The 17,021-nt window shown below is 47.1% G+C and overlaps 1 protein-coding gene across 6 annotated transcripts in view; it reads right to left on the minus strand.

Moving 5' to 3' along the window:
* Positions 1–17,021, minus strand: part of NSD1 (nuclear receptor binding SET domain protein 1) — a 59,362-nt gene that overhangs the window by 25,743 nt on the left and 16,598 nt on the right. For 4 of the 6 annotated variants that reach the window (XM_071814662.1, XM_071814661.1, XM_071814660.1 and 1 more), the window contains exons 4-10: positions 14,366–14,538; positions 9,813–12,393; positions 6,445–6,566; positions 6,024–6,315; positions 4,146–4,255; positions 2,997–3,066; positions 2,148–2,263 (exon numbers count right to left, since the gene is read on the minus strand). In XM_071814662.1, coding sequence (XP_071670763.1) covers positions 2,148–2,263; positions 2,997–3,066; positions 4,146–4,255; positions 6,024–6,315; positions 6,445–6,566; positions 9,813–12,393; positions 14,366–14,538 — 3,464 coding nt within the window. The remainder of the gene's footprint in view (positions 1–2,147; positions 2,264–2,996; positions 3,067–4,145; positions 4,256–6,023; positions 6,316–6,444; positions 6,567–9,812; positions 12,394–14,365; positions 14,539–17,021) is intronic. The other 2 variants (XM_065848910.2, XM_071814664.1) reach the window with 2 other exon arrangements.

Consider the following 17,021-nt stretch of genomic DNA (forward strand, 5'->3'; position numbering starts at 1 on the left):
TGCAAGCAGCAATGCTACCTTAACAACTGGGCCCACACTGCCCAGCGTGGTAAAGCATGCTCTAGCCCTGCTCTTTCAGCCTAAACCAGGCCCATTTGGTTCTGCAAACAGCTGGCAAATCTGCATGTTTCACATGCCAGGATCTTGGCCTTATTTTAATCAACACTCCCAGAACCGCATAGGGAAGGGAACATCAAAGCTAGGCAGGAGGGGTAAGGCCAGACACTTGCACTCTGCGAAAGGAGAGGAGTGGATGGCTGTCCAAGGCCAGCACTCAAAACAACCTGTTGTGCTGTTCCTCGTCCTTCCCCTACCCAGCACGAGCCCTGCAAAACCACGTACCTCCTAGAGAGGGCAGCTCTCCCATCTCGGGTCTTCCTCCAGAGCTATCTCTGCTGCTGGATCTGGCACAGCCTCAAAAGCCTGGCCTGTTCTTTGGCACAGCCTGACCTTGGCTCACAACCTTGACAACCATTTCAACAGCATTTTCCATCCCCTTCTCTCAGTCTCTTGCTGCCCTGATGTTGCGAACTTGCACTCCTGGCTCCATGGACAGGTAAAGACAGAGAAAGCTGCTTAGCTCAGCCCAGGCAGACAAGCTTTCCTCTGCCCCCTCTTCCTCTGAAAGCAGCTGGGTCCAAGGCTTCACTGTGCTGTATCAGACTATTTCTTCCAGCACTGTTCAGAACAAAGTGGGGTTCCTTGCCTGGTGTGTGGAAAGTCACTGAGGGTCATGGGTTGTCCAGATTCCACAGGAAAGCTCTATTGCATCTCCACAGCCCACTAATACTCACGAGTACTCACACACTCACCTAAGCCAAGGGGCGAACACTCACCACAGCAACTCAAGAGATACAATCACAGAGAAATGGATGCTGGCAAAAGGTGCCAAGCATCAGGGTGGGGTTTTGTTTGTTTGTTTACTTTGGGGTTTTTTTGGCATGGTTTACCATACTCAACTTCAGGTTCCCAACACAGATGTCTAAGGCTGGAGGTAGTTAAGACTCCCTGGGCTTCATTTGCAGTCAACAGTGGGTGCAGGATTCAGAGCCATGGCCTAACTACATTGCTGCTCTGACCTGCCCCCTCTTTTCTTGCCCGTGAAACATTCACAGAGAATCTGCTGGCTCAGAGCTGAGCCAATCCTTTAGTAGGTGCCTCACTGCAGACCGTGTTAACTACCCCCCATCATGGACTAATGTATTTGTACAGGTTTCTTTGAAACATGATTCCAGATGAGCACACTTCAGAAAGAGCACTAACAGCAGCACAGGAGTATTACCCCGCTTTATCATCCCCAGCAGAAATAACCTTTTCAAAAAGCAGTAGCAGCAGAGTGGCTGGCACTGCTCAGATGAGTGCTGTGACATTTGTGCTCTCCTGGAAGCTGTATAACAACAACAAATATAACAATATATGTCTGTAATTGGCTCCTGAAATACATACTGACTATCCTGACAGAACAGCCTGCTGCTGAATCTGGGTCACTGGAAGTGAGAGGCGATGGTGAGAGGCCCATAGGTGTCCAGCCTCTCCCAGGAAATGTCTTTCTTCCCCTACACTTGGTGATACCTGGCTCATTCCTAAAAGGCAAAATGTGCTTGTCAGAGATTTTGTATGGCAGCTCTGCTGGATGGCAGAATGTAATCAGAGGCTCCTGTGAGCAGTCACAGACAGTCCCCCCCATGCCCTCCAACATGGCTCTTAGCTGATCCTGCTGTGCAGGGGCAAGTGGAAGAAGGGTTTGAAGTCCACAGTCTAGTGTTTGTGCTTTATACTGGTGCAAAAAAGGGCGAGACTCCCACCACCACCACCAGAGATCTTTTACAGCAGTTAGACCTTCTGAGGTGCAAAGCAAGGTGCCGGGCAAAACCCAATTCCATCAGATCAGAACAGCCTCTCTTCTGGAGAGTTAGCCGAGTAGAAGCTTAAAAACTGAGCCTAAGTTAAGCAGTCAGCACAAAACAGCTACTAAAACAAGGTGGTATCTTCAGTTTGAACCCCAGCTCATGCAGCTGCATCAGTGGGACAAAATCCCAACTGACAGGCCAGTCAGCCAGAGACGACCAGGCCTCGGCTCTGTCAATGCCCTGGGAAGTGGCAGACAGGTTACAGGGATGACAGCACACAGGAAGACCCAACAGTACCTCAGAGTGTGGGGTCTCCCCCAGCCCCTCCTCATTTCTCTCCTTCTTGGAATGCATTGCAGAGGCATGGCGCTGTCTCTTCCGCTTCCGCTGCTTCTCCAAGAGCTTTTCAGAAGCTGGGATGCAACAGAAAGACCACTCAAGGAAAATGCAGAAATAATTCCCTTGCTACAGGTGCCAGCAGCAAGCTCTACACCTTTTCTGAGAGTTTAAGGCTGGGTCCTACTGTATTTGAGGGCATAAAGGCTGGGGCAACACCAGCCTGCAGGCAGCCAGCCCCCTGTCCTGCAGCCACGAAGGGACCACCGATTCACCCTGGTTTAAGCTGCTTTTGTTAGGCTGCTGAACAACATTATTGACTTTCCCAAGACACGCCCCCAGCAGAAGAGAGAAATGCTTCAAACACAAACCTTATGTTGCTGACCAAATGCTGATAACTGCACCCTTTCCCACCACACTGCAACTAAAACTTCCTCATGTTGATACCAACGTGACACAAAGGCAGATGGGGGGGAGCACAACGCAACTGCACAACTGTCCGTGGGACAGGGCAGACACCACTAAGCCTGGTCACAGCGTTGTTGTCAGGCTAACAACAGCGTATTGGTAAAGACCTGGGCTGACAAGCGTCCTTCAAGCACCCAGACTACAAATAAGAATATCTCATAGAATTAAGAGCTCACTATCTCCACCTTCCATAGGGAAATCAAAGACATGACAGCACCTTGGCCCAACAATCTCCGTACTTATTTCTCTGCCGCAGCTGAGGCAAGAGCCCTCTGAAAGCCCCGGACACACACAGAAACCCACCCATGACCAGCCCATCCCCACAGCCCTGCCCTCGCTCACCTTCTCCCAGGTCCGAGAAGTGGGTTGGCGAGTAGAGCTCGGAGTTGTCACTCTCTGAAGGGCCAGCGTTCTGCAAATACACAACAGTCAGGTCATAGATGCAAATCGGAGATGCACGTTCCTCAGCCACTCAGAGACTTCACAAATGACTGCAATGTCTATCTTACAGTTCAGGTCATTAATTCGTCAGCGATTAGCGACTTTGCAGGAAAACATTTGTTTTGTGTGTGTGACAGATCCCACATGGAACAGTCAGTCTCTGGGCAGGCAGGAATGCTGAGTCCACTGCGTCTTGTGCTCCGCAGCATCATCTGCTGCTCCTGAGCTCTCCCAAAAAGGCTGCTAACACCCTATAAGGTGCTGGGAAGAAACTCTCTTCTAGCTTTACACTTTTATGGAGCTTAATAATGAAATACACTGGCCTCTGCATTACTGCAACCATGATAACTGTATTAAGACTGTGCCATACAGAGAGGAAAAAGAAAGCAGAAAAACTGTTATTAATCAAGCTCAGAAACAGTAGCAACGAGTCTTGTGCAGGTACACCACCCAAAATAATTCTCTACAAGTTGCTTTTTCCAAACTGTGCCACTGGATATCAAGTATTTAGCGAAGAAGAGCAGCATTTTCTTTAAAAATCTGCACCAAGCACTGTATGCTACATGTGATAAAACTCAAGCCTCTGTCCTGCTACAAGCTCTGCACTTACATACCATTCACCAGCGCACTTGGGAAGGTAATAAAGGAAACACTGCTCAGAAGAAAGCTGATGGAAAACAACAAAGCTTTAAGTTCAAGCCCAAGCCACACAGCAACAAAACAGCGACAGAAAACCTCTGTGCAGGACATTTCCGCTCAAACCTTCCCAGCCAGCATCCAGATGACTCTTTTTCCATATAAATCAATGAAGACAGGAGATTTTACAACCAGAATTACCCAATCCCCATCACAAGTGGGGAGGGGTGGGGCACACATTTGTATTCAGCAGATTTCTTCATCATAACACGGCAACCAGCACCTTTGGGAAGGGTGGACCTTTGTTCCGGGGCCACAGCCAACAAAAAGACACAGCACTGCGTCTCATTCAGCAGAGTTTGCTGTCTAGACTAATTTTCTATCTGTTTTTCAAAAGCACTGGAAGGAAAGTACCTTCTTTGGGGGCGTCCACTCCTCCTTCTTTGGCATAAAGGCAGTGTCCAAATCATTGGATTCCAGGAGCTTTTTCGTGGGCTTCCTTTGACGCTTGCTTTCAAAATTTCCTGCAATGAAACTCTTCACATCAGATAAACAAGGGTTTTCTTCCACCAGGCCAAGACCATTAAGCAAATATCAGCCAAGAGTTCAAAAATCTGCTTCACCCTGTCTTTGGGATCACAAGCTCCTTGGGCAGAGATGTCAATCACCTGTTTCTGCACAACTTCCACAACAACAGACCCCAGTCTGCCATGTCCTTCGGACACACCTCAACGTGCAACACAAAAATCCACCCGCAGAAGACAGACTATGAAGTCAATGCTGGCAGGTAACACATCATGGCAGCACGATTCCGATCGTAATTTCCCAGCCACTTGGATCTGGCCTAAGCCAGTCCCACCATTGAAAAACACAGTCCTGCCTCCACTCCCATGCCACTCAGAGCAGCATCCATGCTGCGCACAGCGGTGAAAACCACCTGGGAAAAGACACCCCAAACAAAGCAGCCGTGACCTGCACCGTTTCCTGCTCAAGCCTTTTGCTGGCACTCAAGAGGCAACAAGGCATTAGACCTGGGCTTATCCACACTAATTGTGGCAGCAATATAAACTTAGAAGGATCACCAAAAAATTATGATTGCGAGACACTCGGCAGAAACAGCTTGCTACCCGTCCTGCCCTGTGCACCTGCACAGCCTTTGCTGTGTCCTCTGTGGCACCTCTGCACACACCACTTACACACAGGCACCTCATGGAGGGACAACCCGGCATTGTCCCCACACCCAGTCCCTGCCCATGGCTCGGGTTCCCTGTGCTTCAGTCAGAGGTGAATTTCCTCGGCAGCGGGCAGAGCTACATGAGCTCTGCAGACGGACGGTCGCCCTGGCTGCTGCACCCTGCACCGTTCGCCTGCATCTTCAACCTCAGGCTCACATCCCCCATTTTTCCTCCTTTAATCCGCTCCAACTTTCCGTTCCTATCTGACACCCAAAGGCAATCCCTCTGCCCTCAAATGTAACAGGCTATCTGACCTCCCACTGACCACACCTCCCTGCCTGCTGGGTTTAATTTTTTTGACCACAGGCCCCTTTAGAACACGAACAGTGTTCCCTCCAAGTCAGCACAGCCAGAACACCAGGGCTTTTACCCTGGACATGTCTTTAGATGCCACCAGAGAATGAACATACTGCAAAGCAGACAGCACGTTGGAAAGGGGAAAAACCCATCAGACCGCACTCCTCTTTGTGTCCCATGCCTTACTGAAAGCCAAGGCCCCGGCCTGCTGCTAGGACAAGTTTCTGACAATTTCTATAAATCCTTAGAACCTCTAAGAAAAACGTTTTCCTACAGGGATTTCTGTGCTACAATTCCCCGAGCTCACTAGCAGAGCAAAAGGCCACCCCACAAGCTACACGGATTAGACGTTGTCTATCACCCTCAGCACAGCAACACTCATCCTCAGGGTTTTCACAGCAGAAAGAGACCTTCAAGCTAAAGGAATGTTGCTGTTTGCAAGCACAGATGGCAAAGACTCAAGAGAAGGAGTTGTGACTTTCTTCATTTGGACAAAGAGGTGTTCTGTGCCAGGACCTAAGGAGGACCATTGTACTCTACAGAAAGCTAAAAGTGTGTGATCATCCAGCTCATCAGTTCACCCACTGCACCTGCCCCTTCTCCCTTCCCAGCACCAGTAACAGTCACTGAACGAAGCAAAGCTAAAACAAACTAATAGATCAATAGCTACTGACCTTTTCGCTCTAACCGAAGCAACAATTTCCGCTGAACTTGTGACATATTGACTTACAGGAGCAGAATGACACAACCTCTCGCTTACCTGATTTCAGGAACCTCTCGTCCGCATCTGGAGAAGCAGAAACTTCGGAGACATCTGAGGAAGACAGCACCAGCTCTGGAAAGTCTGAAGGTCCTTCTAGAAGTCGATCAGTGGGATCAGCAGAATGAGATCCTAGTTCTGAGAAGGAGCACTCTGCTTCGAGGACGGGAGGGGACTCTTTGGTTGAAGATGGAGTTGAAACCAAAGGACTCTGCCCCCGCTGGGTATCTCTGTCAGGACTGCATTGTGCAGGAAGATCTCCTTCAAATTCAGACCTCACCACAGAATTCACCTAGCACAGCAGAATATGGTGGTGAAAACGTTCATCCTGCACGGCACCGCAGACAGCAAGAACGCATCAAAAGCACACAGAGCAGAGCCCAGAGTAATAACCGCCAAGATCACGTCAGCCTTCACCCACCTTTTGCAATTGCTCCTGGCCCTTCCTTGATTTTTTCTTGGGTGCAAATAAGTGATCATATTCTTCTGCATATTCCAGAAGCCGTTTACTTGGCTTTCTAAGGCGTTTCCTCTCTGCATGTACTAAGAAAAAGGAAAGCAGCTTCAAGACTGTGTTTCTGAGATGATCACAAGACAAGACTCTCCTCATGATCTGTAGATAACACTCGTTCCTGCCTCCTCTTCCAGAGGTTCCATGTGGGAAGAGACCTGATACTTCTTTCTCTTTGATACAGTCTTATAATTTTTGAGCTTCCTATTTTCCACAATCCTGACATGGTAGGTGGGGTTTTCAACGACCCAGGGGACTTCAACCGGTTCAGGTAAGAAATCAAAACATTAGATACCTTGACTAAGAGGCTCGTGGAATTTTACCCAATGCATTCCTAGACAAACTACAGTACTTTTACTAAAACCTAACTCTATTAGCAGTTTGGACTCATTGTTGCTAGTTTTCCTGTTAAACGCTTTCAGTTTTAGTGCAGGGGCATGTGGAAATGCTGTTTTCCCATCAAGCGGTACAGTTGCTAGTTTCACTAGTAACACTTAAGCCTAACTCCTTCCCTTCCCCTCCTTCCTGGCTTATTTCTGTGTATACTACAGGAGCCTTGTATTCCCCATCTGCTCCTGCAAGCCCTTTTATTGCCTTTGCTTCCTGACAATAGATTCCACAATGAGATCAGGGAGCAAACAGCCCTGGCCAGCGACCGCAAGCTCTTCGGGGCTCAGACGTCTGTTTGCACAAGGCTGCACCATCGCAAAGGAAACCCGGTAACAGGTATTTCCTCGATCCAAACCTACACACTCATGCTGTACTACCTCACACCGCATGGTAAGCTCCAAAAAGAGCCCCGATGCTCTACGTTTGCAAGCCGCAAAAGCAAGACAATGGAAGTTTATGACTTTTCTCACTTCCCAGAGTACCTTTGACTTTTCCCTTCGTTAGTTTTCAAAATTATTAAATAATATTGTCAGAAGATTTCTCCTAGTCATGAAAACATCTGCAGTCTCTTGGACGTTTAGGAACAAACGGTAAATATTCTCTTTGCTTCTTTTCACGTGTAGGAGGTGGCTTTTTCTTCTTTAAAACGGAAACATTTTATAACAAAGCATTCCAGCGCAACACTTCAGAACAGGGATGTTGGACAAGATCGCTACACTTTATTGTGGCTTTGTGGTTAAACATGCATGAAAACATCAAACTTGGCCTAAAGAGAAGGAACAACTTTCTCAAACACAGCTATTTTCAGCCTCTATTAACGCTCTGCACAGGTGTCTGGGTGAAATACACATTTCAGTACACAAGCAATTACAAGAGGAGTATCCTCACTGGGGAGCTATTTAGAGCCCCGGCGGAGCGCAGCGCTGTGCCAGAAGGGCTGGCTTAACCGCATTTTTTTCCCCAAAGCAAATCCTGTACAAGAATCCGAAATGCGGTCTGATTGGCACTGGCGAATCACGTACCTGATGAAACTATTATTTATAAAAATGTTTTATGTCAGCAAATTCCATCAGTATTAACTTCCGCCTTATTTGCTCTAAACTGCACCTCAAAGTTTGCAGCAAAAACCACGTAGTCACGACTGCAATCTGTTGTGATCTCCCACAGGATACTCTGCTGCGGATGAGGATCAGCCACCTCTTCTCAAAGCTTTGACAAAGAGGAAAAACTCCTCTTCTGCAAGCGGTTGTTAGTCTGGCTTACAGCATCGTGCTCTCTACTTTCTACAGAATTGGCCCTGGCTGATAGAAAAGGAAGACTGGTTTCTACAAATGGGCTTTTCTTGGCATCACAGACTAACTCACCACCAGCGGCAGCTCCAGTCCCTCCTGGGGCACACGGACCCAGACAAGGTCCAGCTCTGCTTCCAGGTTCACGCGCTATTTAGAGCAGGGGAATTAGATTACACTGCGGTTGCTGACCTGTCACTTCTACAAGCAAAGCCAGGCCCTCGCTTTGTCCCTCTGCGCTCCTCTCCCCGGTGTCACCTCGCCCAGGACCTGCTGCCTTCCTCTGCTGGTTCTCCCCAACACCACCACCTCTCAGCAGCTCTGTCTCTCTCTGTAGATTTGCATCTACATCTCATGCAGCAACATTACAGGGATGCTTCAACTGCAAAACCATCATGAAGCCACAAGAATTCAGCTGCACATCAGTGCAAACAGAACTCGCTCCGTCCGGTGGGCTGGGAGGCTCCTGCGACAGCCCCGGCACAGCCCCTTGCCTGCTCCATCCAGGATTATGTCTCAAAAACACGCAGCCGCAGCCAGATGAGGCAGTGAACGATTAAGCTTGTCATGATTTCAAACCAGAACTCTTACCCCATGTGTTACACCCTATGGGTTCGTTTTCTGTGCCTGCTGTGACTTGCCTTGGGCAGGTCCTACAACCACTAAGCCTTTTTCCACGCTGAAACAGAGGTGCAGGCGACCTCCAGCAACCACTAATAGCAAAATACACACATCAAAAAGTGCACCGAGGGAACACATAAGTGCCACAACACACCCAGGTTCAAAGTTCTATCAAGTTATATTAATTTATGATAGATGAGAGCAATTTAGTTTGGCAAAATCTATGTAAAAAAATCACTTCGTTGTTTTCATAAAGGTTTATTTCCCCAGATTATTTGCAGAAGCCTGAGGATGGCGTGAGCTGAACATGGTTCTGCTGGACCTATTCCCTCCACGCACACCCATTTTGTTTTTGCCTTTACCAAATGTCCCCATCCCACTGGGACAGACAAGGCTGCGTGACCTCGGAAATCCGTGGGGTTCCCCGATTTGTTATTAGCAGCTAATAAACTTCCACACTAAAATGCTAAAAAACCCCAGCCAATACGCTGCCTTGATGAAATGCTATGGAACAAACCAAAGACAGACTCTTATGTCAAACAGTTCTAGAAAAAAAAGTAAATAAGAGCAGCCATTGAGGCTTAGTTTCCCACAACTTTGTAACACTGATCTATCCGGCCAACAGCCCGCACGTGGCTCTAAGGAACACGTTATGAGGGAACAAGTTGGGTTTCTTTTAAAAAAAGCAAGAAACAAAAAACCCCACAAACCTGAAGGATGTTAATTTACCTTTCACTGTGGAGGAACTAATGATTTGTAATGTATTTAAACTTTCTGATCAAAAAGCCGTATTTGCTGCGCTGCCTTTGTTCTCCGGGCTTACAGAGAACCCCAAACCAACACATCATGCTTTCTTCAGCACAGGCATATACATCTCTGTGTTGACAAACAGCCTCAAGTTCCATAACTTATGCTTTAAATGAAAAAAGTATAAAATGGATACAAATACACGCTCTGGCGCAAGTCCAGCTCCCTTACCTTGTGCAGAGAATTCAGACTGGGGAGCAAAGTTGCCAAGCTCTGTTTCTGAGTCCATCACACTGTTGTTTGGCTTACCACATACATTCAAACGCTTCTCAACTAAGTCTAAACGATTCTCATAGTCCTGACCTGTCAGGTCTCCCTCAAGCACCTTTGAATGAGGGGAATGCCTACGTCCCAAGCACTCTTTTCCCTTCAGTGAAAAGCCACGAGAATTCAGGCCAAAGGCACTCTCCAAGTTTCCTTGTTCCCTAGATCTACTGATGTGCTTATTAGATCTAGCACTGCTTTGGTTAAAACGCTGCCATCGCTTTTTGGGTGCTACGTGATTTATATCATTAGACTCATCACCAAGAGAGCTCTCACTATTTGCCTCTGAATCCAAGTCTGGACTCTCCCCATTTTCAGCAGAAGTGCAGCTCTCAATATTTCTACCAGCTTCAGGGCTCCTTCCAATACGATCTAAATTGTCATCAGATAAACAGGCAGAGTCTTCATCAGTTGAATGTTCTGTTAAATCAACAGACTCTTTCCTCTCAGTATCTTCTGCTTCATTACCTAGAGGCCTGGTAACCGAACCGTGCACGCGGAATGCATGTTCTCCTGAACCTCTGGATAACCGACTTAGCAACTTACTTGGCCCTCCTGGTTTTAAGTCCTTTCTGTTTGAAACTTTTTTATCTCCAAGCTTTGATGACTGCTTAGATTTTGAACAGTTGCGTTTGGGCACGCAATTTGTGCCATTTGTCCCAGAAACAGCAGCACTCGCGGGCTCCCTTTTACTAGTACCAATCCCCGTCAACTTGGTTGGAGGATTGCGTGAAAATGAGGAGTTGCTTAGAGCGGAGTTTGGATTTACTGTTTCCTGGACACAATCTCCATTTTTTTCTATTTTATATGGGGGACCTACAACAGACAAGGACTTGAGACCGCTGGCAGAATTGCTTCCAGAACCGTCAGCTGTGCTGGTATTTCGAAACGGGACTATATTTTGACCAGTCATCAGTTGCTGCTCTTTTGTCTTACTGTCATGCATGTCCTTCAACATCATTAACAAGGTGCTGAACTTGTAATCTGGCTCAATAGGCAAACGACCGTGACCAGAGGCAGAAGAGAAAAGCAAAGGTACTGTGGCCTTTGGAGCGCCAGAGTCACCAGCATCGTCACCCATGGACCGGTACGACAGCTCCTTCAGCTCTGACAAGACGTGTTTCACCACAGCAGTTTCGATTTCAGCAGAATCCCTGGGCTTCTCGTGCACGTTGTTTAACAGTTTCTGACCATCAGCTTTTCCGCTTCTCTGCAGAGAATCTCTCTGAAGGCCAGAGAAACCTTTGGTATCAGAAGAGCAGCGATTCACGTCACCCTCCTCTTCTGCAAGAGAAGGCTCCGACCCAGCAACTTTTTCTTTATGTTTGCATTTTATACTCCCGATTCGGGGTAATTTCATGCTTTTCGGTTTTAGGATTGCTCGATTTACAACAGCAGGCCAGGAGCTGTCCTTGGAAACGCTTTGGGGAGTAGTGTGCTTATTTGCTAGGGAAAGATTGTCATTTCTCACATCTGAAGAGCACTCAAGCGCCGTCAATGACATCTCAGCATCAGAGAAGCCTACTTCAAGCTCCCCGTCTGCAAATCCACGATCAAGTCTGCTGGTCACCGAACCTCCCAGAGGTTTGCAGTCTCTGTATGACTTCTTCCTGGCCCTTCTGTTGCTCTTCTGAGAAAGATACATGGAAAGCTTAATGTTTCCACTTGACGTCATAGGAAATTCCTTCTCCACTTTATCTGAAGAATCACTGACTTCAAGAGCACTAGAGGCTCTCTCTGAACTTTGGTCCATGGCATCTAAATCACTGTTCCCACCATCTGAGAGGGACAAGGATGAATCTGATTCAGTTTGCTTTTTCTCAATACCAGCATCAGATGCAGAATAGTGTATTTGTAATTTGGAACTGCACAAAAGGCCCAGGGTGCTCTTCTCTCTCTCCAAAGATGCACTGGAAAACAGATCTCCTTGGAGAGCGTTCTTCAGAGCATCACTTTTACGATTCTCATAGTCTGGTTTCAAAGGTGTCTTCTCAAAACGTCTTTCTCCAAAGGAGGAAAGCAAATGGTTTTCCCTGGTGCTACCAGACACTGTTAAGCTGTTGGCAATCCGGCGAAGTTCATGAGATGCGTGTTTATCTGGAAGGTCTCCAACAATCATGTTTCTAACTATGCTCTCTGTCATTTTTCCTTGGATTTCTCCCCTGGATCCTTCCACTCTTACGCCACTCTTTTTTACTCTAGTCCTTTTTCTGCTGTCAGAGCTTTTTTTCAGATGTGGCTTCATGTGCAATTTTCCTTTTCCACTGGCCGGGTGTCTGGAGTCGAACGCCAAGGATTTAAAACAGCCGTTCAGCTGCCTGTCCCGCTCTGCTCCAGGGCCGTTGGTGTAGAATTCCGCCTGCGCTTCCTTCTCGCTGTCCAGCTCGCTGGAGTTCTGGCTGCACTTCTGATCCTCTGGCCCCCCGAGAAGAATGTCTTCTGCCTGCCCAACACTGACTTCCCATTTAGCCAGAAATCTTTGTGGAACCTTAAAGGTGGAGGAGAAAGAAAAAAAAAAAGGGGAGAAAAAAAAATATGAGTGCGTAATCAACAAGGTAAAAGTGAGACTGAGGTGCACCAGGCACAGAACAGAGTGAAAAACCTGCATTTTGTGTCTTTAAGACAATCACATTGGTTCCCAGAGACTGTGCATAATGGACACAGAAAATATTGCTCCTGGGTAAGTAACACACACGCCCGCTGAGCCTAATAAAGACCCCTGTGCGTTGTCAAAACAGCAAAAAGGTCCCAGCAAGCACAGGTCTCCCAGGAATCAGATGTCCTGGCATTCCAGCAAAGCCTGAACATAAAGGGGAATGCATATAGTATGGATCCCTGGCACAGAAACACAAAGGAACAGCCAACAGGCCTCTTAAGGCAAACGCAGCATGATTTCCCTCAAATTATCTGAGCAGTCGTGTTTGCTTTGCTCATTCATGATTCTTCCTGCACGCCTTGAACTCGGAGCACGATTCAATGTTCCATTTCCATCAACTCACCTTTGCACAAACATGAGATACACACACATCTAAAATGTACCCTATCAAATTCAAGACAGCCATTACTGAGAAGTCTCCCAGCTTTAACTTTGCACCTTTAGCATAAAACAAAGAGCCCTCTTCACACCGGACAGGAACTTCTGCTAACATCTACAACCAGCAAGAAACTTGTTTCTTATCTGCCTGTGTAGTTTTTGGCTGCACAACAACAAATCAAAGGTTTCACAACTGCTTCTAAAATCAAAATCTATTCCAAGACAGGAGGAACAACTCAAATTTCTGACACATTTCCTTTAATAAAACCCCACACCAACAAAATTAAGGAGTTTCATGGAACCTGACAGCAAACCAGTCAAAGACACTCAGCTTTGCCTCAGATCTTGGCTTCCAGGGATGCAAACCTGGACATTTACGCGAGCAACAAACATTTAATTCCCCCTACTGCAGCCACACCGGCACTGCCGTTTCCATATGGGATGAACCTCCAGCCACGCACCACTTCTACGATCAGGAAAGTTACTTGGGAGCATATAACTGGTTGTTGAGGGGCTGGGAACACAAGGAGAGAAGTCTTTAGAGAAGATACCAAACATGCCCTTGGAAAAGGAAAACCAAATGAGAGTATTACACCTGGGAACTCATACCTGCAAGAGCAGCTATGTACTTAACTTATGTAAGTGCAAAACGATCAGATTAAATAAGTACGTAACTGCTAATAAACCTCATGGAAAAAACAGTCATACTAGGCAACAGTGTCTGATTTCTATCTGCTCTGTTACAGTAATGCAGTAGCCTCTGTACTTCTTCACTTCAGCATTTCTAAAATGTTAATTTCTCCCATCACCTTTCAGAAGAAGGAGAGCAGAGCCCCGGGGCACTTTCCATTGTAGTGGCTACAAGTGCTCAGAGCTGTTACACTTGGAAATGGAGATGATGTGATGAGCCACAAAACTCATTCCCACAGGCTCACTGACAAAGCGTCTCCCAAGTGAAATTATAAGTCCTAACAGCTTTCTGTGAAGAGAATTACTGAAGCAGAGCTAAAATACCCGCTGCTTTATCTCAGCCAGTGATCTAGCGAAGCGTGCGACTCCACCTCTGCTTCAGATCGGCCAAAAGAGGCTGCCAGAGAGCACAGGGAGTCATGCAGGAGCGCTGGGTAACACGTCAGGAGGGGGCTGCGCACTGAACAGACCTCACAGCGACAGAGACCTGACTCTCCTGCCTCTCAGAACTGTCCAGGTCAAGAACAGCAGCAGGTCACGCCCTGACACCAAAGAGAGCCTAGAAACTCCTTATAAACTGTGCTTGTTGTAAGGATGCAACAAACCACTTCCCTGGCTGTGTTGTTGCAGTCGCTGCCACAGAAGAAAGCTGTCAAAGTGCAATTCCAGGATAAAGGAACACTTTGTACTGTGCAGATTTAAAGTATCAAATACACAGAGAAAACAGATCTTTCACCTTATGTTTGTAGCCTTTTTCCTTTTGCTTTCCTCTCCTCCGGAGCACAGGCAGCTCTTCAAACTGATGTCTTCCTTCAAAGAGGACAATAGCTTTCCCAGCAACCCAGGTTTTCTCCGAAGGTTCTCCTAAGGCATCCACATAGTACTCTCGGTAAGGTCTCCGATTGGAAACTATTTTGAGAAATTTAACAGAATTACCCCTTGCATATAACAGAGTAAAGACACACAAAAAGAATCACAGAAAGCAGTAACAGTTTGCCAATTAATTTTCAGCTACTTTTTGCTTAGCAACATTCTCAGTTCCGTGGATTCCTACTCAGAACTAAGAGAGAACCCTTTGATTTCTGTGTTGCTACTGTCTAATTTATTTTCTCATATACAATTGATTAACAGGTCTAAGATGGGTCATCTCCCTAGAGCAAAGACTACAGTCAGAAAGATCTCTTTTTTTTCCTTTGGGAGACACAACATCCTATGCAGGACATTTCTTTTTTGCTGCTCTCTGATTAATGATTAAACAGTCCAGTCCACTTGACTGTTGGGCAAAGGCAGTAGTGTGCTGTCAACACCCAGAAATGACATCTTTCTGGACAGGATTTACTCATACAGGTGGAACCTCCCCCACTGTGATATATCCCATCTTGTTCAATGCTTTGTTCTCAAACAAACTCTTATTCAGGACATAACACATTAAGAAGAGTATTTAAATAAGTACACACATACTCTACAAGGACCAGGTGCAACATGACAAAACGTTAGTTGCAATGGGTATCTCCATACTTTGGGCACAAAGGTGCAGAGCAAGAGGAGAAACTCAATCATATGGATGCAATCAAAGATTTTTTCAAAAGTGTTTTCTATGCGAGAATGGTGAACAGACACGGTGCGGTTAAGAACTGACCCGGTACTGGGTGTGCTGGTGAAAAGGACAGGTTACAAGCATTACAACAGAGCAAACGAGGCTTGAACAAGGGACAGAAACTTGTCCCTGCACTCCGCTGCAGCATGCTTCATGTTCTCCTGGGAACACCTTCACCCTCTGCACACACAGCCCAGACTCTGCAGCCTGTTTGGTTTGTGCTGCCTCTTCCAGGAGCCCCAGCACAGCCCAGCCTTTAGCACTGTGACATCGAGATTCCAACCCAGGCTACGCAGAGGATGACAAATAACACCCAGGGCAACATGGAACCAAGGGCGAAGATGACGGACTCATTCCTTCCCGTTCACAGCACCGGGACTCAAGCCACTGAGCCTTCAGCTTCCAGCTCCAAAAATCTTTGAGTCAAGAGCTTGCTGAGAAAAAGTAAACTGCTTTAAACAAAACACCACATATCTCAAATCTAAGAGGAGAAGAGGTTTCTGCACAAGTGATGAATTTGAAGCGACCTGCCTTGTTCTGAAGGGCTCGTTCCCCTGGCAACGGGAGAGCTGAGACAGGAGGATTGTGCTTCCTACAGAGGGCACAGAGCCCGGCAGCTGCCCCTGCCCAAAAGCACCGGGGTTCAGAACCACCCGCTCTGTCACCTTGGCATCGGGGAGATGAACAGATTCCACACTGCCACAACTGGAAAATGCCATTTTCCCCAGAGCTCTGTTGGTTTGAACACAGGTAAAACATGACGGGAGATTCTATCATGGAGCTGGTGGTGAGACCTTGCTGGAATTCGTTCATAGCATGTCTCCTCCCTGCAGAATTCCTTTATTAGAAATCATTCTTCTGAGAGGGGATTACTGGACAGCTACATGCATTAAATGCTGTCCAAAATTTAATGGTGGGAGATGCAGGGAGAGAATATATGTCTGGCATATTTTCCAGCAACATCTTTGACGGGAATTTCAGAGTTCAAAAGCAACCATTTAAAACAGCACATCCACTATTATCTAGAATTAGGAGGGATGCTTCCCAAAGGATGAAGGTGGAGAAATAGCAAGTAAGGAGATTATAGCAACCAGACTTGGGGATGACATGAACACAATGTAGGGAAAGTTACTTCATGTCTCTAGAGAAAAGAGCAGAGGGCTCCGAGCTATGGTCACTCTAAAAAAAAAGTCACTTGGTGCTTTGGCCATAAAAACTGGAGAGAAACACATGGGTGAGTGCCAACCTCATCAGCCTAGAGAGTTGCCAGTGGCAGACAGCACCATTTCAAGGGGTTTCCAGTTGCCCACAGGACAAAAAGAATCAGAAGGGAAAACCAAGAATAAATAAGCCTTCCACTCGTGGCAGTCTCCCCACGGCAGCTACTGGGATTCTAAAAAGCACGGTGACAGCCTTCAAATGAGCTGCAATTTCAAAAAAATCACTTCCCCTCTGTTCTCTCCATCACTCACCTACACTTCTCTGCCTCCTTTCTCCCAGCTCTTCCCCGACACACTTTCACATGCATGGCTCCATCTCCAGGTTTTTCCATTATTTCCCCAGAAACAGCCCCTTGCCTCCTTGTGCCCAACAAGACCAAAACCACAGTCGCCTCCTCTCACACATTCCCAGCACAACTTCAGGCACTCGGAGCTCCACCGCACAACCCCACTCCCCGCTTTTCGGAGCCTCCCATCCTTCCTCTCTCCCAGCCTCGCCAACTTCCCGCATCCTCATGTGCTCCAGGTTTCCCAGCTCTGCTTGCTCACCCTTGTCCTCCCCTCCCTGATCCACC

The sequence above is a fragment of the Patagioenas fasciata genome, chromosome 14, assembly GCF_037038585.1.
Source record: "Patagioenas fasciata isolate bPatFas1 chromosome 14, bPatFas1.hap1, whole genome shotgun sequence".
In the NCBI taxonomy this organism is placed as follows: Eukaryota; Metazoa; Chordata; class Aves; order Columbiformes; family Columbidae; genus Patagioenas; species Patagioenas fasciata.